Source organism: Mytilus trossulus, chromosome 11 (assembly GCF_036588685.1).
Source record: "Mytilus trossulus isolate FHL-02 chromosome 11, PNRI_Mtr1.1.1.hap1, whole genome shotgun sequence".
NCBI classification, from domain to species: domain Eukaryota; kingdom Metazoa; phylum Mollusca; class Bivalvia; order Mytilida; family Mytilidae; genus Mytilus; species Mytilus trossulus.
This window is the reverse complement of record NC_086383.1, coordinates 68,594,333-68,617,526: the sequence shown is the minus strand read 5'-3', so window position 1 is coordinate 68,617,526 and position 23,194 is coordinate 68,594,333. Positions and strand designations below refer to the sequence as shown.

At 33.1% G+C, this 23,194-nt stretch overlaps 1 protein-coding gene across 1 annotated transcript in view; it reads right to left on the bottom strand.

Annotated features, from left to right (window-relative positions):
• Positions 1 to 23,194, bottom strand: part of LOC134691488 (uncharacterized) — a 277,122-nt gene that overhangs the window by 42,507 nt on the left and 211,421 nt on the right. Inside the window, exons 2-3 of the mRNA XM_063552032.1 lie at positions 3,610 to 3,714; positions 1,998 to 2,069 (exon numbers count right to left, since the gene is read on the bottom strand). Of these exons, the coding sequence (XP_063408102.1) occupies positions 1,998 to 2,069; positions 3,610 to 3,714 (177 nt within the window). The remainder of the gene's footprint in view (positions 1 to 1,997; positions 2,070 to 3,609; positions 3,715 to 23,194) is intronic.

The window sequence follows — 23,194 nt, the reverse complement described above, 5'->3', positions numbered from 1 at the left end:
AAGCTCACTTGGCCCTTCGGGCCAGGTGAGCTAAAAATGAATATTTGACACAGCATAGGTTTATGACACAAAATGAATGTGGTCAAAGAACTGAAAAATTTGAAATTGGACATTTACCTATTATGGTCCAATATCCAAAATCTAAGTACATTGTTAGAATAAGCATATTAAAGAAACCCAAGAATTCTATTTTTGATGAGATATTTATAATTAAAACATTCCTGTTCAAAGGGAAATAACTCAAAATAAACAAGTGACCAAATGACATAGAAATTAATTATTAATTATACCATTTCTGTTCAAAGGGAAATAACTCAAAATAAACAAGAGACCAAATGACATAGAAATTAATTTTTAATTAAAACATTCCTGTTCAAAGGGAAATAACTCAAAATAAACAGAGACCAAATGACATAGAAATTAATTATAAATTAAAACATTCCTGTTCAAAGGGAAATAACTCAAATTCATATAGTAAAATCACTTTTGTTACTGAAAGGTCTACAACTCAACAATGAAAACAGCTCAAATCGTGAAAATTGAACTTGACCTTCATTTAGGAAACAACATATCTTAATTTGAAATGATTTCGTCAAAGCTTTTTCATGTTAATGAACGGACAGTGTTTGGCAGTCACCCACCTGCCGCTGTACATCCTTAAATCAAGTACAAAAACCAATTAAATATCAAAAATCAAGAAAACTTGCTCTCGTCTTGTTCGCTCTAGAATATGAAATAAAAGACATCTGCTAATTTTGTTGAATATTGAAGAAATCAAATAATAATAATTTCCTGAATTGAAAAATGACAACTAAGCTAAGTTAAAAGCTTGTTAAGTGTGGATTTAGCACCTCAAATACATGATGTCCAATTCTAATATGACGTGCTTCTTTAGCTTTGTAAACAACACTGTGATAAAATTCTCGATAAAATATACTTAGCGCAGACTCAGAGATATACATAATAATGGCTGTTACAATATACTTCCCACGTAAATCTACATGTATTGGAACCTATTTACAGACCCTTAGCCGATTTTATTGTTTTAAAAGGTGCAATTAAAAAAAGACAAAATAACTTTTATTCTTATTCGTATGCATAATAAAAAGAAGTAATGCACAAGAGCTCGGAGAAATCAACAAAATACAAATTAAATAAAATTCCGCGAAAGTCTATTAATCTTTTTGGCGCATTTAAGTCATTTCAAAACATGACGTCATACAAATGAAACTGCTAAAGTTGAAAGTTTTCTGTTACGTGAACCATCGGAATTTGTATGATATTGTAATAAAACTGATTTTTGAGGTAGGTTTTGTTTTATTTTCTATTCTATTGCATTATTCGCATATTTACTCATTTCAGCAAGTCAACATGGCGGCTCCTTAGTTATAAAGTGTCAACTTTGGATTTGACGAAAGCTTACAAGAAAAACATGTAAATCAAAAATGGCAAATGTTGGGTTTGAGAATTTAAAAGAATTTTAAAAAAAAATCTAGCAGTTATTCACGAAATAATGTACGCAAGCTACATATATATAAAGATATTTAAACTTTATCTAACAGGGAGTAAAAAAGAACAGCCACACACACAGCATACCCACCCTGGCTTCAGTTTTTATATGGCCGTATTTGCCCTATTAGAATCGAAATAATTCATGGAAGCCATAGATTGTTGGAAATTTACACATGGCCTGGCCCGTGATATTCGTTAATTTTATCCCTCGCTAATGCTCAGGATAAAATTCGAATATCACGGCCCAGGCCATGTGTAAATTTCCAACAATCTATGGCTTCCATGAATTATTTCTTAATTAATATGGTGATAACAAATAAATTACATTAGAATTTTTTTAAAGATTTCTCTCCAGGCGTATCTTGGTTTTGCGGCATTTGATTTCTTAGTTTTGTATTTCTTTATCTTTGATCACTTATTTTCTACTTGATTCATTCTAAGTGTAAACATGTGTAATTCAACACCATATCTATCACTATATGTACCTGTAAGTATTCCATCACTTCTTTAAACTGCCCCTTTCGTTCTGCTGCTGCTAGATCGTAAGGAGTCTTACCCTGAAATACAGATACATCTTTATATTGCTTTCATCTGATAACTACAAAGAAGGCTTCTGTAACACATATCTTACAATTAGTAAGACCAGTAGCAGCTGAGTGGTGATTTGTTTTATCTTAACAGATGCTAACCATATATATGTAACTCATGAGACGACATTCAGATTATTTTTCACAATTTTGTAAAGACTTTAAATAGGCTTTTAACTTTTTTTTGTCCTATAATTTTCTTTGCAGTTTGAACATTGGTAAATGCATCCTTATGTCTACATGAGGGTGTGGAGGACCTTGGGGTCTTCATTTTTAACTATCTTTTCTAATTTTGTGGACACATTATTGACAGTTCTTTATATTTTTAACACCCCAATATAATTCTCTATTTTTTTATATTTTTGCACCCAATTCTTTTCTATTCATTAATTTTTTACTGATTTCTCTCCATTTTCATTTTTTTTCTTCTTCCATTTATGATTTTCTAATCTGTATACCCCTCCACACCCTCCTATATCTGTGTACCCCCTACACAACCTCCTATATCTGTATACCCCCTCCACACCCTCCTATATCTATATACCCTATCTACACCCTCCTATTTATGTATACCCCCTCCACATCCTCCTATATCTGTATGCCCCCTCCACACCCTCCTATATCTGTATACCCCTTACACATCCTCCTATATCTGTATACCCTATCTACACCCTCCTATATCTGTATACCCCTCCACACCCTCCTATATCTGTATACCCCTCCACACCCTCCTATATCTGTATACCCCCTACACATCCTCCTATATCTGTATACCCTATCTACACCCTCCTATATCTGTATACCTCTCCTCACCCTCCTATATCTGTATATCCCCTCCACATCCTCCTATATCTGTATACCCACACCACACCCTCCTATATCTGTATACCCTCTCCACACCCTCCTAAATCTGTATACCCCATCCACACCCTCCTCTATTTGTATACCCTATTTCTACCCTCCTATATCTTTATATTGTTATTTTACAGCATTTTGTGGTTTTTAGTGTTATCACTGATATTGTTAAAATAAGGAAATAAATAAATTATTACAAAGTTGATAGGTATCTCTCCCACTACACAATTTAAATACAGGAATTTTAAGAAAATTATAGTCTTTATAGGATCATCTCTTTCACATTTTTTTCAAAGTGCCAACACAATATAAAATTATTAAACAATTTTTATTTCTGTCTTATTGAACATACAAATATTGTCTAGTAATTAGTCTTTGTTATAATTGTCATGACAACGGATTGGTGTAAGTTTTGTTTGACAAGTTGTTTGTTTACACTGACTTTAATTACAGCCAGTATGATAGTCTATGTGTTTTATAGTAAAATTTAGCCATTCAAGTCTATATAACTTTTTCATATTTTAAGTCCAATTTAAATAATAATCATATGACTTTTAACTATAGCCTTTACACAGAATCCAACCATATCTTATACATCCTTTTAGTGATTCATTACTTAATAGTTGGACACTGGTCAAATACTATAAAATATTACCTTATGTGTTGTAACCAAAGGACTGGTACCTCTTTCTACCAGACATCTTGTGATCTGTAGATCTCCCTCCATAGCAGCATAATGTAAAGCTGTGTATCCACTGTTCTATAATATAACCAAATAACATGTAAATATTATGTACAATACTTTGTTATCAATATCAATAATATACAACATATCCTACAACTGACATTAAAACTTGTCTGATAAACTAAACCATGTTGTGTAATATAAATATAAACAAAATATATATCACATGAATCAGTGGTTAAAACTAAATAAAATGACCAGTCACACTTGTATTTATATTGTATATAAACAACAAACAAACATGTTTTGTTGTGAAATGTCAAAACTTCCATTAAACCTGATATCTTAAAAAAATATTTTTTTCAAGAAATGTGTAAAATAATTCTATCAATGGATTCAGTGGAACAAAACAAACAAAATGAGACCCCACTTTATATGATTCTTACAAATATTTATTCATTAAACCTGTCTAATTAACAACATGATTTAGTGTAGATTAATAGTAATGTGATCAGACTAAGTAGATAACATACTTCTGTGATGTCGATCTTACATCCTGTATCAATGAGGAATCTACAGATCTCCAGGTGTCCTCTCTCGACAGCCTTCATTAATGCTGTCTCTCCATCATCCTGGAATAATACAACTGACATCAAAACTTGTCTGATAAACTGGACAATGTTGTGTAATAAATATAAACAAAATATATATCACATGAATCAGTGGTCAAAACTGAATAAAATGACCAGTCACACTTGTATTTATATTGTACATAAACAATAAATAAACATGTTTTGTTGTGAAATGTCAAAACTTCCATTAAACCTGATATCTTAAAAAAATATTTTTTTCAAGAAATGTGTAAAATAATTATATCAAAGGATTCAGTAGAACAAAACAAGTAAAATGAGACCCAACTTTATATGATTCTTACACATATTTGTTCATTTAAACTGTCTAATTAACAATATGATTTTGTGTAGATTCAGTATAATCATTCATTTTAATAAAATATCTTTTTTAAGAAACATGAAAAGGAGTAATATTTTCTAATTCAGAACAATAATATGAGTAAAATGAGACCCCACTTTATATAATTATTACAAATATTTGTTCATTAAACCTGTCTAATTAACAACATGATTTAGTGTAGATTAATAGTAATGTGATCAGACTAAGTAGATAACATACATCTGTGATGTCGATCTTACATCCTGTATCAATGAGGAGTCTGCAGATCTCCAGGTGTCCTCCCTGGGCTGCAGACATTAATGTTGTCCATCCATCAAACTGGAATAATACAACTGACATCAAAACTTGTCTGATAAACTGGACAATGTTGTGTTATAAATATAAACTAAATATATATCACATGAATCAGTGGTCAAAACTGAATAAAATGACCAGTCACACTTGTATTTATATTGTATATAAACACTTAATAAACATGTTTTGTTGTGAAATGTCAAAACTTCCATTAAACCTGATATCTTAAAAAAATATTTTTTTTAAGAAATGTGTGAAATAATTATATCAATGGATTCAGTAGAACAAAACAAACAAAATGAGGCCCCACTTTATATGATTCTTTAACATATTTGTTTATTAAACCTGTCTAATTTACAACATGATTTAGTGTAGATTTATAGTAATGTGATCAGACTAAGTAGATAACATACATCTGTGATGTCGATCTTACATCCTGTATCAATGAGGAGTCTACAGACCTCCAGGTGTCCTCCCCTGGCAGCCAACATTAATGCTGTCCCTCCATTAACCTGGAATAATACAACTGACATCAAAACTTGTCTGATAAACTGGACAATGTTGTGTTATAAATATAAACTAAATATATATCACATGAATCAGTGGTCAAAACTGAATAAAATGACCAGTCACACTTGTATTTATATTGTATATAAACACTTAATAAACATGTTTTGTTGTGAAATGTCAAAACTTCCATTAAACCTGATATCTTAAAAAAATATTTTTTTTAAGAAATGTGTGAAATAATTATATCAATGGATTCAGTAGAACAAAACAAACAAAATGAGGCCCCACTTTATATGATTCTTTAACATATTTGTTTATTAAACCTGTCTAATTTACAACATGATTTAGTGTAGATTAATAGTAATGTGATCAGACTAAGTAGATAACATACATCTGTGATGTCGATCTTACATCCTCTATCAATGAGAAGACTACAGATCTCCAGCTGTCCTCTAATGGCAGCATACATTAATGCTGTCCATCCTTCATCCTGGAATAATACAACTGACATCAAAACTTGTCTGATAAACTGGACATTGTTGTGTTATAAATATAAACTAAATATATATCACATGAATCAGTGGTCAAAACTGAATAAAATGACCAGTCACACTTGTATTTATATTGTATATAAACACTTAATAAACATGTTTTGTTGTGAAATGTCAAAACTTCAATTAAACCTGATAGCTGAAGATTTTATTTTTTTTTCAAAAATGTGTAAAATAATTATATCAATGGATTTAGTAGAACAAAACAAGTAAAATGAGACCCCACTATATATAATTATTACAAATATTTGTTCGTTAAACTGTCTAATTAACAACAGGATTTAAGTGTAGATTCAGTATAATTATTCAACTGTCATGTTAATTTTTTTTTTAAGAAATGAATAAAATATTTATATCAATGGATTCATTACAAATCTCTGAGTAAAATGACATCTCACTTTATATAATTCTAACAAGTATTTGTTGATATAATGATTAAATCTGTCTGATTAACATGATTCAGAATAATGATCAATTTTTTAAAAAGTAACTTTTTCAAAGAAATATGAAAAATAGTTACATTTCCTGATTTAGTTCGAGGAGACGAACAAAATGAGACCCCACTTTATATGATTCTTACACATTTTTGTTGTCCATTAAACCTGTCTAATTAACAACATAATTTTGTATATATTAAGGAATGTGGTCTAAGTGAAGCAATAACATACATGTGTGATATTTGTTTTACACCCGCTGTAAAACCTTGGTGTAAAAAATATTCTTGTAAATATTCATAGTAAGAACTTTCTCAACTATTATTCAAAACAAACAAAAACAATTATTAAAACAAAAAATACCTTTATGCATTTTTTTTCTCTCACTAAAACTGTTAAATTAAAAACAGATTTTGATATAATATCGAATTCAGTATATGATATAAATATCAGTTTCCATACAGATATATTATTATATTATGTACAATTTGTTCTGCCCTGAAGTAACTTGTAGTTGTGTGTTTTATACTGCTGGTGTACAATTTGTAATGTTATGAAGTAATTTGTAGAACTTTGTTTGTTTTATACTGCTTATGTACAATCTGTTATGTTCTGAAGCAACTTGTTTTTTATTTTTTATACTTCTGTTATTAAAGTTCTAAAGTAAATTGTTGTCGTGTGTTTATGTACAATATTCAACATTTTGAAGTTACTTGTAGTTTTCACTGTTTCGCTGTGCTTTAATTTTAAGTTACATGTAGTTTTGTGTCTTTTTTTGTTCATGTACCATAAAATGCTGTATCTTCAAATGATTTTTCTATGATTTATTAAAATAAGGTAGTTTTGAATGTGACTATTTTACTTACATCTTGATAATCAATGTCTGCACCATTCTGTAGGCTTAATTTTAAGGCTTCTGTATCTCTATTCCTAGCAGCTGTAGTAAGTTTCTGTAAGTAAACCGTAATAAAAATATATTGTAATGAATGTCCTTACTGTTAAATTAGGTAATAATTATGTTTTCTTCTGTTTAGCAATGACTACATAAATCAGTAGTATCCTTCCTTCAAATAACAGACAGAGAGGAATTCTTTAAATATCATATAATTGTTGGGAATTTGCATTTTATATTATCAAGAAAAACACCAAGAGTGCACACACTGAAATGTCTCGCCTTCTTTACTAATCATTGATATTATGTTGATAGTCCTAAAAAAAAAAGCTTTATCACAACTGTCACATAAACTTAACATTTTAACCAAGAAAACTAAACATTGACCAATGAACCATGAAAATGATGTCAAGGCATGTACAGCTAACAATTCTTCCAAACAACAGATATAGTTCACCTATTGGTTATAGTTTAAGAATACCAGACCAAAACACAAAAACTTAACACTGAGCAATGAACTGTGAAAATGAGGTCAATGTCAAATAAAACCTGTGCGATTGACATATACATCATGAAATATTTCCATACAACAAATATAGTTGACATATTGCATAAAGTATTAAATAAAAAGACCAAAACTCAAAAACTGAACTTTGACCACTGAACCATGAAAATGCGGTCATGGTCAGATGACACCTGCCAGCTAGACATGTACACCTTACAATCATTCCATACACTAAATATGGTAGACCTATTGCATACAGTATAAGAAAAATAGACCAAAACACAAAAACCTTACTGTAACCACTGAACCATGAAAATGAGTTCAAGGTCAGATAACACCTGCCAGTTGGACATATACACTTTACAGTCCTTCCATACACTGAATATACTAGATCTATTGCTTATAGTATCTGAGATATGGAGCTGACCACCAAAACTTAACCTTGTTCACTGATTCATGAAATGAGGTCAAGGTCAAGTGAAAAGTGTCTAAGGGACATGAAGACCTTGCAAGGTACACACATACCAAATGTAGTAATCCTATTACTTATAATAAGAGAGAATTTAACATTACAAATAATATTGTTTTCAAGTAGTCACTGAACCATGGAAATGAGGTCAAGGACATTGGACATGTGACTGACGGAAACTTCATAACATGAGGCATCTGTAACAAAGTATGAAGCATCCAGATCTTCAACCTTCTAAAATATGAAGCTTTTACAAGACGTTAGCCGCCATCGGATCACTATCCCCATGTCGAGCTTTCTGCGACTTCAGGACTTCAGTCGCAGGCTCGACAAAATTGTTAACCTTCAAAAAAAATTTGTTTTTATAAAATCATGGACTAGATTTGGCATATCCTTGAATTTTCTTTCTTGTAGTAATTTCTGGACTTTGACCATTGTCCTTTTAAAGACATGTTATACACTTAGTCCTTTAGTTGCCCCTACTTTTGTCCTTTTTAAAACATGTAGTTGTGTTTTTCATTCACTAAGTCCTTTAATTGCCTTTTGAAGACATGTAGTTGTGTTTCATTCACTTAGTCCTTTAATTGCCCCTACTTTTGTCCTTTTAAAAAAGTGTGTTGTATCAATCAGTTAGCTCTTTATACAATAAAATAGATTGGTCAACTCACATAAACTTAACAATGACAAGGGGAAATAACTTCTGTATTTTATTTTTTTGTTATTTAGAAAAATTGTCCCAATATTTTTTTCAAATAACTCTACAGACCTACTTAGAGTTACATATTTGACATTGTAAACAAGGATTCTGAAGGTACTACATAAATAATACACTATTTCCCACCACCAACTTTTAGAATCTTCTTTTTCTCTCCAACCTACGGTACCCCCTCCCGCCTCCCACCTCCTTCAGAAGCTGTCCACCCCCTCATACATCATGTACATTCATACTTGAAAAATATTGACTTAATTTTTTAAACTGCATTTTTGTTTGTTTTGTTCAGTTACTGAATACTGATTCAAATGCTTTTTGTGTCACCCGTGTAATGAGTAAAACTGTCAAATGTTTTCAAGTGCACCTTGCTTTGTCCCAGTTTTGTATTTTTTTTTGTTTTTGGAATAAGTAGTTTGGTAGTTCACTTAGAATTCTACTAGTTTTTATCTCAAGTTATCACATACTTGTATCCAATTGTACACTAATGGGGAACAAAACTACAAAGACAAGGAGACTATTAAGTAAAGCTTACCCTATTCCAATTCTCCATTATAGTCTAAATATAAAAAAGAAAAAATATATTCAATATATACTGTTGAGTTATTATTGAGGTATTATTGTTACTGCCAAATGTATTTATTGATTGTAAACTACTGACCTAATATTTTCAGATACTAATTTTAATTAAATAATAATAGCATTGAAACAGTCATTTATCTCAACTTTTCTGTACTATTTAAAGTTAATGAACTGAACTAAAAACCTTGAAGATCTGATCACATACCTAAATGAGGTACAGATGTATTCTACAAGCAGGGTGTGACTCTTTCTATCGAACACCAGAACATCTATTGAGGTACAGATGTATTCTACAAGCAGGGTGTGACTCTTTCCATCGAACACCAGAACATCTATTGCACTTTCCCAGACCTAAGAATGTCAAAAGTTTTATTTACCAGCATTAAGACACACATAAAGAACAATATTAAATGTCATATTGCAGCTTCTTGAAACACTGTCTATAATCAACTAGACCAGTCACATTAAATTCAATCATTTTTTTTATTCTGTATGTGCCTGTTGAAAGACAGGACCTATAACGTAGTGGATGTAGTTAGAAGATGTGTACCATATTTTTTTATCCTTCATTGTTGTAGTACAAAGTAGGCTGTTGATGTTTTCTTTTGAAATGTTTCACATTTTATCATACCAAGGCTTTTTATAGATAAGTATATGGAATGGGTTTTGCTCATTGTTGAAGGCTGTTGGACGAAATGTAATTGTTTATATCTTTGTCCTATGGTCTAGGAATAATTGTATCATTGTTTATCATACCACACCTCCTTAAGCATGTTAAGGTAACTTTGAACTAGACAAATAGACTTGTTTCGCTGCATGCAATTGACAGGCTATTTCTGGAATCATGTCTTTCACCGGAAAATATCCTCAATTTTGCACGCCTTTATGACGTCATTTACCAGATAGAAGGCGTGCCTGTATCCCTACTCTACTAAAATTTCAAGCATTTTCAAAATCGTCATTTTGCAGGGTAGTTCAGAAATAATTTATGTTCCGTAAGTACGTAATCTTAATTCCCATACACTTAAGGGAGGTTGACCAACTTATTAAATTTTTAATTTTTCAAATATTTCGTGCAATATACGATCAAACTTTTTTACCCGTTCGCTCAACATGTGTTGGAAGTGACGATGCCTACATTATAGTCATGTGGTGATGGAAGTCATATGACAGATTCAACTAACTACCGTATCCCGGAACTGGCCTATTGAGGTAACATATTCACTGAGGCATAAATGATCATTCCCAAAAATTATTAAAGCAAAGAAAATTTTCATGAAAATTTTCCCTGTACAATGCACAACAGAAAATACAAGAATGTGTCCATAGTACATGGATGCCTCACTCGCACTATCATTTTTATGTTCAGTGGACCGTAAAATTGGGGTCAAAACTCTTAAAATTAGAAAGATCATATCATAGGGAACATATGTACGAAGTTTCAAGTCGATTGGACTTCTACTTCATCAAAAACTACCTTGACCAAAAACTTTAACCTGAAGTGGGACAGACGCATTTTCTATGTTCAATGGACCGTGAAATTGGGGTCGAAACTCTTAAAATTAGAAAGATCATATCATAGGGAACATATGTACGAAGTTTCAAGTTGATTGGACTTCAAATTCATCAAAAACTACCTTGACCAAAAACTTTAACCTGAAGTGGGACAGACGCATTTTCTATGTTCAGTGGACCCTGAAATTGAAGTCAAAACTCTAATTTGGCATTATAATTAGAAAGATCATATCATAGGGAACATGTGAACTAAGTGTCAAGTTGATTGGACTTTATCAAAAACTACCTTGACCAAAAACTTTAAACAAATCAATGTTTGTGGGTAATCTCCCTGTTTCTTATAAACACAGCAATGTTTGTAAGGTTATCTCCCCGTATAAACATATCAATGTTTGTGTGTTATCTCCCTGTATAAACATATCAATGTTTGTGTCATCTCCCTGTATAAAGATATCAATGTTTGTGTGTTATCTCCGTGTATAAACATATCAATGTTTGTGGGTTATCTCCCTGTTTAAACAAATCAATGTTTGTGGGTTATCTCCCTGTTTAACATATCAATGTTTAAGTGTTATCTCCCTGTATAAACAGATCAACGTTTGTGTGTTATCTCCCTGTATAAACAAATCAATGTTTGTGTGTTATCTCCCTGTATAAACATACCGTTTGTGGGTTATCTCCCTGCTTCCTATAAACATATCAATGTTTGTGTGTTATCTTCCTGTTTCAATAAAATAAATTTACAAGAAAGGTACAGATAGTTGACAAAAGTGAGTTCCCAATAAAAACATGTCGTATCATTTCATCTAAAATCAATATTTTTCAACAAAAAATATTACTTTATGAGTGATTTAAAAAAAAAAAATACCATAAGATGTAGAAATAGTCTGAAGTTTTTTTGTTTATCTGGCCATGATTTTCGTGAGGGTCGTTTTCATTTTCTGATGGGTGAAACACAAATGCAAATTTTTACGATTTTAATTTGGTTAGAATACATAGCAAAGTTTTCCACAAATAATTTCTTTGTGTTCACCTCATCAGAAAATTAAAATGAGCCTGAATAATATCATTGCCATAAATATAATTCCTAAATTTAATGGCCTGCTTCATTAAAATGAGGACCTTGTCATATGAGGTTATTTTTGATTTGTTGACTATATATTGACCTGTATACATCACCATACTTGCTTTGTTGGGTTGCTGTCTCATTGACATATATAGCTCACATTTTACATTGGAAACAAATTTCAAAAGTAAATGATTCTATATAGTTCACATATAATGTACACTTACCTATAATAACTTGACTGGACAAGGATCACATTGACTGGACAAGTATCACATTGACTGGACAAGGATCACATTGACTGGACAAGTATCACATTGACTGGACAAGGATCACATTGACTGGACAAGGATCACATTGACTGGACAAGGATTACATTGACTGGACAAGGATCTAAAAAATACAAATAATAGATGTTCAAACTAGTGACAATTAGGCTAAAAAGAAAACACCAACAAACAACAGTACACAATACACAAAATAAACAAGAATTCTGACATTATTGCATGGCATACATAGTCCCTTACCATTTAAAAAATCATTGTACTGGAACAAAATGTTAACTTGATCTATAACTTGTCATGGTGTAAACTATATTACAAATATCAAGTCAATATCTTCAAGCATGACGACAAAAAGTGTTGAAAACTGATTATTTAAGTAAATTTTCGAAGTCCAAGGACCATAACTCTGCACAAAATAATCAGACCGGAACAAAATTTGAACTTGATCTGTAACTTGTCATGATAAAACTATATACCAAATATCAAATCAATATCTTCAAGCACAAAGAAAACAAGCATGGCAACACATAGTCACCTACCGGTTAAAAAAATCATTGTAATGGAACAAAATTATAACTTGATCTATAACTTGTCATGGTGTAAACTACATAAAAGAACAAAATAAACTGTTATCACAGAGATATGTCTCGCTTTGTTGTAATTTCGATAATGCAAATGTTGAAATTAAAATAGCAACACTTTAACATGTAAGTTTGGCAAATATTCAAAGTCAATGAACCATGACTGAAGGTACATGGCTAAACAATCTCCATTGAAATGAGATGTGCCAACTGCATACCAAATACCATTGACTTATCATAAGTAGTTCCCTTTAAACAAACCTTTACACCAACTAATACATGTTAACTAAGCAAAATTTCAAAGTCAATAATCCATAACTGAGGGGGCGGGTTCAAATAATCTCTATGGTAATGAGATGTGCCAATGCTAATACAACTGCCTACCTAATATCATTGACCTACCACTAGTTGTTCCCCATAAATCAATCTATTTACAAACTAATACATGAAAACTAAGCAAAAATTTCGAAGTCAATAGACCATAACTGAGGGGGCGGGGCCAAATATTCTCCATGGAAATAAGGTATGCCAATGCTTATACAACTGCATACCAATTATCATTAACTTACCACTATTGGTTCCCCATAAACTGACATAATCACAAACTAATACATGAAAATTAAGCAAAAATTTCAAAGTCAATAGACCATTATTGAGGGGGCGGGGCCAAATCATCTCCATGGAAATGAGATATGCTAATGCTTAAACAACTGCATACCAATTATCATTAACTTACCACTAGTGGTACCCCATAAACTGACCTAATCACAAACTAATACATGAAAACAAAGCAAAAGTTTCAAAGTCAATAGACCATAACTGAAGGGGCGGGGACAAATAATAATTTGACTCCGTCAAGGGAGACAAAAACCTACCACTTAATTCTTCAAACAATTTACTTTAAGAAAAGGAAAAATACAAAATGTCATTTATCTTTATATAATGTCTTTTAAACAAGAGGCTCTCAAGAGCCTGAATCGCTCACCTTAATTCTTTTGGTTAAATCTCTCATCAATGATTATTTTGGCTTTTCAATTTATTTAAATGTTTTTTGGATCGTCCTATTTTCTTCAAAAGCCAAAAAAAATAATCATTTTCTCCTATGTTCTATTTTAGCCATAGGAGCTATGTTTCTTGACATACAAGGAAATAAAATATAAAATTTATACTAGATACTCTCAAACTAATTTAGCCTAAGTTTGGCTGAAATTGATACAGCAGTTTCAAAGGAGAAGATTTTTTAAAGTAAGTCAACATGATGAACAAATTGTGAAAAAAGTCTTTAAAGGGCAATAACTCCTTAAGGGGTCAATTGACAATTTTGGTCAAATTGACTTAATTGAAGATCTTACTTTGCTGAACATTATTGCTGTTTACAGTTTATTTCTATCTAGAATTATATTCAAGATAATAAACAAAAACAGCAAAATTTCCTTAAAATTATCAATTCAGGGGCAGCAACCCAACAACAGATTGTCTGATTCATTTGAAAATTTCAGGGCAGATAGAAATTGACCTGATAAACAATATTACCCAACATCAGATTTGCTCTAAATGCTTTGTTTTTTTAGTTATAAGCCAAAAACTGCATTTGACCCCTATGTTCTATTTTTAGCAATGGCGACCATGTTTGTTGATAGATCATAACTTCGGAGACAATTTACAAACTAGATACCCTAAGGAACATTCAGTTAAAGTTTGGAAGTATTTGGTCCAGTAGTTTCAGAGGAGAAGATTTTTGTAAAAGATTACTAAGATTTACAAAAAATGGTTAAAAATTGACTATAAAGGGCAATAACTCCTAAAGGGGTCAACTGACCATTTCCGTCATGTTGACTTATTTGTAAATCTTACTTTGCTGAACATTATTCCTGTTTACAGTTTATCTCTATCTATAATAATATTCAAGATAATAACCAAAAACAGCAAAATTTCTTTAAAATTACCAATTCAGGGGCAGTAAGCCAACAACAGGTTGTCTGATTCATCTGAAAATTTCAGGGCAGATAGATCTTGACCTGATAAACAATATTGTCCCATGTCAGATTTGCTCTAAATGCTTTGGTTTTTGAGTTATAAGCCAAAAACTGCATTTGACCCCTATGTTCTATTTTTAGCAATGGCGACCATGTTTGTTGATAGATCACAACTTCGGATACAATTTACAAACTATATACCCTAAGGAACATTCAGTTAAAGTTTGGAAGTAGTTGGCCCAGTAGTTTAAGAGGAGAAGATTTTTGTAAAAGATTACTAAGATTTACGAAAAATGGTTAAAAATTGACTATAAAGGGCAATAACTCCTAAAGGGGTCAACTGACCATTTCCGTCATGTTGACTTATTTGTAAATCTTACTTTGCTGAACATTATTCCTGTTTGCAGTTTATCTCTATCTATAATAATATTCAAGATAATAACCAAAAACAGCAAAATTTCTTTAAAATTACCAATTCAGGGGCAGCAACCCAACAACGGGTTGTCTGATTCATCTGAAAATTTCAGGGCAGATAGATCTTGACCTGATAAACAATATTACCACATATGTCAGATTTGCTCTAAATGCTTTGGTTTTTGAGTTATAAGCCAAAAACTGCATTTGACCCCTATATTCTATTTTTAGCAATGGCGACCATGTTTGTTGATAGATCAAAACTTCGGATACAATTTATAAATTAGATACCCTAAGGAACATTCAGTTAAAGTTTGAAAGTATTTGGCCCAGTAGTTTCAGAGGAGAAGATTCTTGAAATAGTTTACTACGACAGACGACGACAGACGACGGACGACGGACGCCAAGTGATGGCATAAGCTCACTTGTCCCTTCGGGACAGGTGAGCTAAAAATGAGTTATTTCCCTTTGAACCGAAATTTAGTAAATAATAAGTACATTGTATTTCATCAAAAATTTAATTCTAGAGAAAGGGCTTTACCTGAACATGGAGAAAGCTAAAGTCGTGAAAATCAAACTTGACCTGTAACTTGTCATGATAAAACAATACACCAAATATCAAATCAATATCTTCAAGCATGAAGAAAAAAAGTTTGGAAAACTGATTTGCCGGACTGACAGATGGACAGACAGACAGACAGAGCGCAAACCTAAAGTCGCCTTCGACTTCGTCGGTAGGGGACTGATAAACAGCTGCGCCACGAGCGCATGATACGCCCGTCCTCTTGTGAAAAAAACATCAAAAACTGTTTTTGGATTAACACGGTGCTGTTCAGGAAGTCATGCTTTTAAGTATATCCTGGCTCATCCTTATTCCTGCTCAATAGGAAGTTTATATAAGAGACAGAAAAAAAATGCTCACAACATGTTTTATATGTTTTTTACCAAAAAGCTCAATAAAAATTCAATTTATATAACTCAAAAATAAAATAAAGAATCATCACGAAAAAGTATACAGATCTTCAGATTAATATAACTAACAAGTGTGTGAAGTTTTATGCAATAATCATAAATAGTTTCTGATATCTATACGGTGCGACATGTAACCCCCCCCCACCACCACCAATAGCCCGTCAAAATTTTGACGGGCGTATAAAAACTGGAAAACTGATTTGCTGGACTGATGGATGGACAGACAGACTGACTTAGTGCAAACCTAAAGTCCCCTTCCACTTTGTCGGTAGAGAAATAAAAACCTTAAGACTGAGCAACACAAACCCCACCAAACGATGGGGGTGATCTCAGGTGCTCCGTAACGGTAAGCAGATGGCACTTGTGTTGCTCATGAATGTAAGTACAAACCCACTTCTAGGTCTATAATTTAAAAATGCTTTTCAATGGTTGAATACAATTTTGACCTCTTTCCTTGAATGGTTGCTGTCTCATTGACATAAATATCTTCATTGTCGAAAACTCTTATTTTTTAAGCAATTTACATTTTGTTAGACATGTTAGTTAAGTAATCATGTAGTTATGTCACATATTTTTTTGTTTCCCATATATATACAACAAAAGTAGATGAGTGCAAAATGTTAATCCTGTTAGCTCTTTATTATCTGCCCTTAAAGCATTTTAACATTGTCAATTGAATTTCATTTGATAAAATAAATAACTTACCGATTCAATACAATTTGACTATAATATTCACTTACCTTTACTAAACATGTATTAAAGCGACTGGACTTGAAGCAAATAAAAACGTACAGTAGATCTTTAAACTGAAAATATAAGATAGCTCTATTACAGTTTCAGATGAATATCGGTTGAACCATTTCTGAATATATTATGTATTATATACTTTTTTAGCTTGTAACAAGTATCTTGTCATGAATGAAAGAGATATAACCTTCTGTATATAGTACCATACATAGCTTGGTGTAGGAGTTTTTAGGACAAATTCATAAAAGCATGAAGGCCTGTTATTAGCAAGGTTGTCTAATGGGAGTTATTTTTGTGTCATGTCACTGTATTATTAGCCAGGCTGTCTAATTGGAGTTATTTTTGTGTCATGTCACTGTATCATTAGCCAGGCTGTCTAATGGGAGTTATTTTTGTGTCGTGTCACTGTATTATTAGCCAGGCTGTCTAATGGGACTTATGTTTGTGGCATGTCACTGCATTATTCATGTAATTAGCCAGGCTGTCTAATGGGAGTTTTTTTTGTGTCATGTCACTGTATTATTAGCCAGGCTGTCTAATGGGAGTTATTTTTGTGTCACGTCACTATGTTATTAGCCAGGCTGTCTAATGGGAGTTATGTTTGTGTCATGTCACTGCATTATTCATGTAATTAGCCAGGCTGTCTAATGGGAGTTTTTTTTGTGTCATGTCACTGTATTATTAGCCAGGCTGTCTAATGGGACTTATGTTTGTGGCATGTCACTGCATTATTCATGTAATTAGCCAGGCTGTCTAATGGGAGTTTTTTTTGTGTTATGTCACTGTATTATTAGCCAGGCTGTCTAATGGGAGTTATTTTTGTGTCATGTCACTGTATCATTAGCCAGAATGTCAAATGGGAGTTATTTTTGTGTCATGTCACTGCATTATTAGCCAGGCTGTCTAATGGGAGTTATTTTTGTGTCATGTCACTGTATCATTAGCCAGGCTGTCTAATGGGAGTTATTTTTGTGTCATGTCACTGAATTATTAGCCAGGCTGTCTAATGGGAGTTATTTTTGTGTCATGTCATTGCCTTATTAGCAAGGCTGTCTAATGGGAGTTATTTTTGTGTCATGTCACTGAATTATTAGCCAGGCTGTCTAATGGGAGTTATTTTTGTGTCATGTCATTGCCTTATTAGCAAGGCCGTCTAATGGGAGTTATTTTTGTGTCATGTCACTGTATTATGAGCAAGACTGTCTAATGGGAGTTATGTTTGTGTCATGTCACTGTATTATTAGCCAGGCTGTCTAATGGGAGTTATGTTTGTGTCATGTCATTGCATTATTAGCAAGGCTGTCTAATGGGAGTTATTTTTGTGCCATGTCACTGAATTATTAGCCAGGCTGTCTAATGGGAGTTATTTTTGTGTCATGTCACTGTATCATTAGCCAGGCTGTCTAATGGGAGTTATGTTTGTGTCATGTCACTGTATTATTAGCAAGGCTGTCTAATGGGAGTTATTTTTGTGTCATGTCACTGAATTATTAGCCAGGCTGTCTAATGGGAGTTATTTTTGTGTCATGTCACTGTATCATTAGCCAGGCTGTCTAATGGGAGTTATTTTTGTGTCATGTCACTGCATTATTAGCCAGGCTGTCTAATGGGAGTTATTTTTGTGTCATGTCACTGTATCATTAGCCAGGCTGTCTAATGGGAGTTATTTTTGTGTCATGTCACTGAATTATTAGCCAGGCTGTCTAATGGGAGTTATTTTTGTGTCATGTCATTGCCTTATTAGCAAGGCTGTCTAATGGGAGTTATTTTTGTGTCATGTCACTGAATTATTAGCCAGGCTGTCTAATGGGAGTTATTTTTGTGTCATGTCATTGCCTTATTAGCAAGGCCGTCTAATGGGAGTTATTTTTGTGTCATGTCACTGTATTATGAGCAAGACTGTCTAATGGGAGTTATGTTTGTGTCATGTCACTGTATTATTAGCCAGGCTGTCTAATGGGAGTTATGTTTGTGTCATGTCATTGCATTATTAGCAAGGCTGTCTAATGGGAGTTATTTTTGTGCCATGTCACTGAATTATTAGCCAGGCTGTCTAATGGGAGTTATTTTTGTGTCATGTCACTGTATCATTAGCCAGGCTGTCTAATGGGAGTTATGTTTGTGTCATGTCACTGTATTATTAGCAAGGCTGTCTAATGGGAGTTATTTTTGTGTCATGTCACTGAATTATTAGCCAGGCTGTCTAATGGGAGTTATTTTTGTGTCATGTCACTGTATCATTAGCCAGGCTGTCTAATGGGAGTTATGTTTGTGTCATGTCATTGCATTATTAGCAAGGCTGTCTAATGGGAGTTATTTTTGTGTCATGTCACTGAATTTTTAGCCAGGCTGTCTAATGGGAGTTATTTTTGTGTCATGTCACTGTATCATTAGCCAGGCTGTCTAATGGGAGTTATGTTTGTGTCATGTCATTGCATTATTAGCAAGGCTGTCTAATGGGAGTTATTTTTGTGTCATGTCACTGAATTATTAGCCAGGCTGTCTAATGGGAGTTATTTTTGTGTCATGTCACTGAATTATTAGCCAGGCTGTCTAATGGGAGTTATTTTTGTGTCATGTCATTGCCTTATTAGCAAGGCTGTCTAATGGGAGTTATGTTTGTGTCATGTCATTGCCTTATTAGCAAGGCTGTCTAATGGGAGTTATTTTTGTGTCATGTCACTGTATTATGAGCAAGACTGTCTAATGGGAGTTATGTTTGTGTCATGTCACTGTATTATTAGCCAGGCTGTCTAATGGGAGTTATGTTTGTGTCATGTCATTGCATTATTAGCAAGGCTGTCTAATGGGAGTTATTTTTGTGTCATGTCACTGTATTATTAGCCAGGCTGTCTAATGGGAGTTATGTTTGTGTCATGTCATTGCATTATTAGCAAGGCTGTCTAATGGGAGTTATTTTTGTGCCATGTCACTGAATTATTAGCCAGGCTGTCTAATGGGAGTTATTTTTATGTCATGTCACTGTATCATTAGCCAGGCTGTCTAATGGGAGTTATGTTTGTGTCATGTCATTGCATTATTAGCAAGGCTGTCTAATGGGAGTTATTTTTGTGTCATGTCACTGAATTTTTAGCCAGGCTGTCTAATGGGAGTTATTTTTGTGTCATGTCACTGTATCATTAGCCAGGCTGTCTAATGGGAGTTATGTTTGTGTCATGTCATTGCATTATTAGCAAGGCTGTCTAATGGGAGTTATTTTTGTGTCATGTCACTGAATTATTAGCCAGGCTGTCTAATGGGAGTTATTTTTGTGTCATGTCACTGAATTATTAGCCAGGCTGTCTAATGGGAGTTATTTTTGTGTCATGTCATTGCCTTATTAGCAAGGCTGTCTAATGGGAGTTATTTTTGTGTCATGTCACTGAATTATTAGCCAGGCTGTCTAATGGGAGTTATTTTTGTGTCATGTCACTGAATTATTAGCCAGGCTGTCTAATGGGAGTTATTTTTGTGTCATGTCATTGCCTTATTAGCAAGGCTGTCTAATGGGAGTTATGTTTGTGTCATGTCATTGCCTTATTAGCAAGGCTGTCTAATGGGAGTTATTTTTGTGTCATGTCACTGTATTATGAGCAAGACTGTCTAATGGGAGTTATGTTTGTGTCATGTCACTGTATTATTAGCCAGGCTGTCTAATGGGAGTTATGTTTGTGTCATGTCATTGCATTATTAGCAAGGCTGTCTAATGGGAGTTATTTTTGTGTCATGTCACTGAATTATTAGCCAGGCTGTCTAATGGGAGTTATTTTTGTGTCATGTCACTGTATCATTAGCCAGGCTGTCTAATGGGAGTTATGTTTGTGTCATGTCATTGCATTATTAGCAAGGCTGTCTAATGGGAGTTATTTTTGTGTCATGTCACTGAATTATTAGCCAGGCTGTCTAATGGGAGTTATTTTTGTGTCATGTCACTGTATCATTAGCCAGGCTGTCTAATGGGAGTTATGTTTGTGTCATGTCATTGCATTATTAGCAAGGCTGTCTAATGGGAGTTATTTTTGTGTCATGTCACTGAATTTTTAGCCAGGCTGTCTAATGGGAGTTATTTTTGTGTCATGTCACTGTATCATTAGCCAGGCTGTCTAATGGGAGTTATGTTTGTGTCATGTCATTGCATTATTAGCAAGGCTGTCTAATGGGAGTTATTTTTGTGTCATGTCACTGAATTATTAGCCAGGCTGTCTAATGGGAGTTATTTTTGTGTCATGTCACTGAATTATTAGCCAGGCTGTCTAATGGGAGTTATTTTTGTGTCATGTCACTGTATCATTAGCCAGGCTGTCTAATGGGAGTTATGTTTGTGTCATGTCACTGTATTATTAGCAAGGCTGTCTAATGGGAGTTATTTTTGTGTCATGTCACTGAATTATTAGCCAGGCTGTCTAATGGGAGTTATTTTTGTGTCATGTCACTGTATCATTAGCCAGGCTGTCTAATGGGAGTTATGTTTGTGTCATGTCATTCAGGGTTTTAGCTAGGATTTTGAGGGCTTTAGTCACTTTTGCGCGTGATAAAAATCAGCCTTATTTTTTATAATAGCAAGGGGTCTATGATGTTTATCAAACTAGCTATACATATATGTTCAAGTCCTTCAAGGACTAGTTTAGGATCTTTGAAGACTTTTGGATTGCTAATGTAGGCAGTTATTGGCAATATTAAATGAATTGACTAATGTGATGCTAAGATATGAAGCTAAGAACAGGGATCTGGTAATATGGTTCACAACTTCACTTCAGTTATTTTCAGAGCACACCCCCGATCAACAAAAGTTGGGTGCCTCAGTCTATATTTTAAACCACTGCACAGATGTACTTGTAACGACTTTTTCACTTCACAATCATTTATATCCTTGAAAATACGTTTAAATATCTATTTGGAATCAATTTCTTTAATATTGGATTGAAGGATCTGCATCTTTACTTAATGTGACGATTCTAATGACTGTAGATCACGTTTACTTTCGATTTTTAAACGAAATGAAATGAAAACGGGAAGTGACAATTGAATAATAATTTCAGAATAAAACCGGATTCATCTACGAACTTTTACGCATGCGCAATACATAGAACAGGAAGCACCTGTTTGCAAGTGAAAATATTTACGTTTTGAATAAAGTTCATTCTTTTTAATCGAAGTTGTCGAAAGTTTTTGATGAATATTTATGTAAAGTTTGACGAAAAACGTTAAAATGACGAAACTACGACAAGCAAACTGCAAATTATGATCGTAAGGGAAATATTGAAATTAAAATAAAGGTGAAATGGCCGGGAAGATCTTTATCAATTTGGTTTAAATAAATGACGAAAATACGACGGAATTGTGAGAAATGATTAAAATGAAATGCTGACTGACTGATTTAACTTTAATAGATTATTATGATGGTCATTTATGAGGTTTTATAATAATAATTAAGGGATTAGTGACCCATCTGATTGGCGATAGGCGGATTACTTGTCATCACAACTTTTAACACCTTTGGTAAACGTTAATTACCTGAGGGTCATAAACTTGTCAGAAACATAAAGACAGGTAGAATTCAAGTAATTTGATGTGTAAATATTTTTACACTTTCCAAATTTAAATGACGAAATTCAAATGAAAATTTTTCGTCATTTCGAAAACCTTTTCGTAAAATACGAAAGTGACGAGCGCTAGCTAAATCACTGATGTCATTGCATTATTAGAAAGGCTGTCTAATGGGAGTTATTTTTGTGTCATGTCACTGAATTTTTAGCCAGGCTGTCTAATGGGAGTTATTTTTGTGTCATGTCACTGTATCATTAGCCAGGCTGTCTAATGGGAGTTATGTTTGTGTCATGTCATTGCATTATTAGCAAGGCTGTCTAATGGGAGTTATTTTTGTGTCATGTCACTGAATTATTAGCCAGGCTGTCTAATGGGAGTTATTTTTGTGTCATGTCACTGAATTATTAGCCAGGCTGTCTAATGGGAGTTATTTTTGTGTCATGTCATTGCCTTATTAGCAAGGCTGTCTAATGGGAGTTATGTTTGTGTCATGTCATTGCCTTATTAGCAAGGCTGTCTAATGGGAGTTATTTTT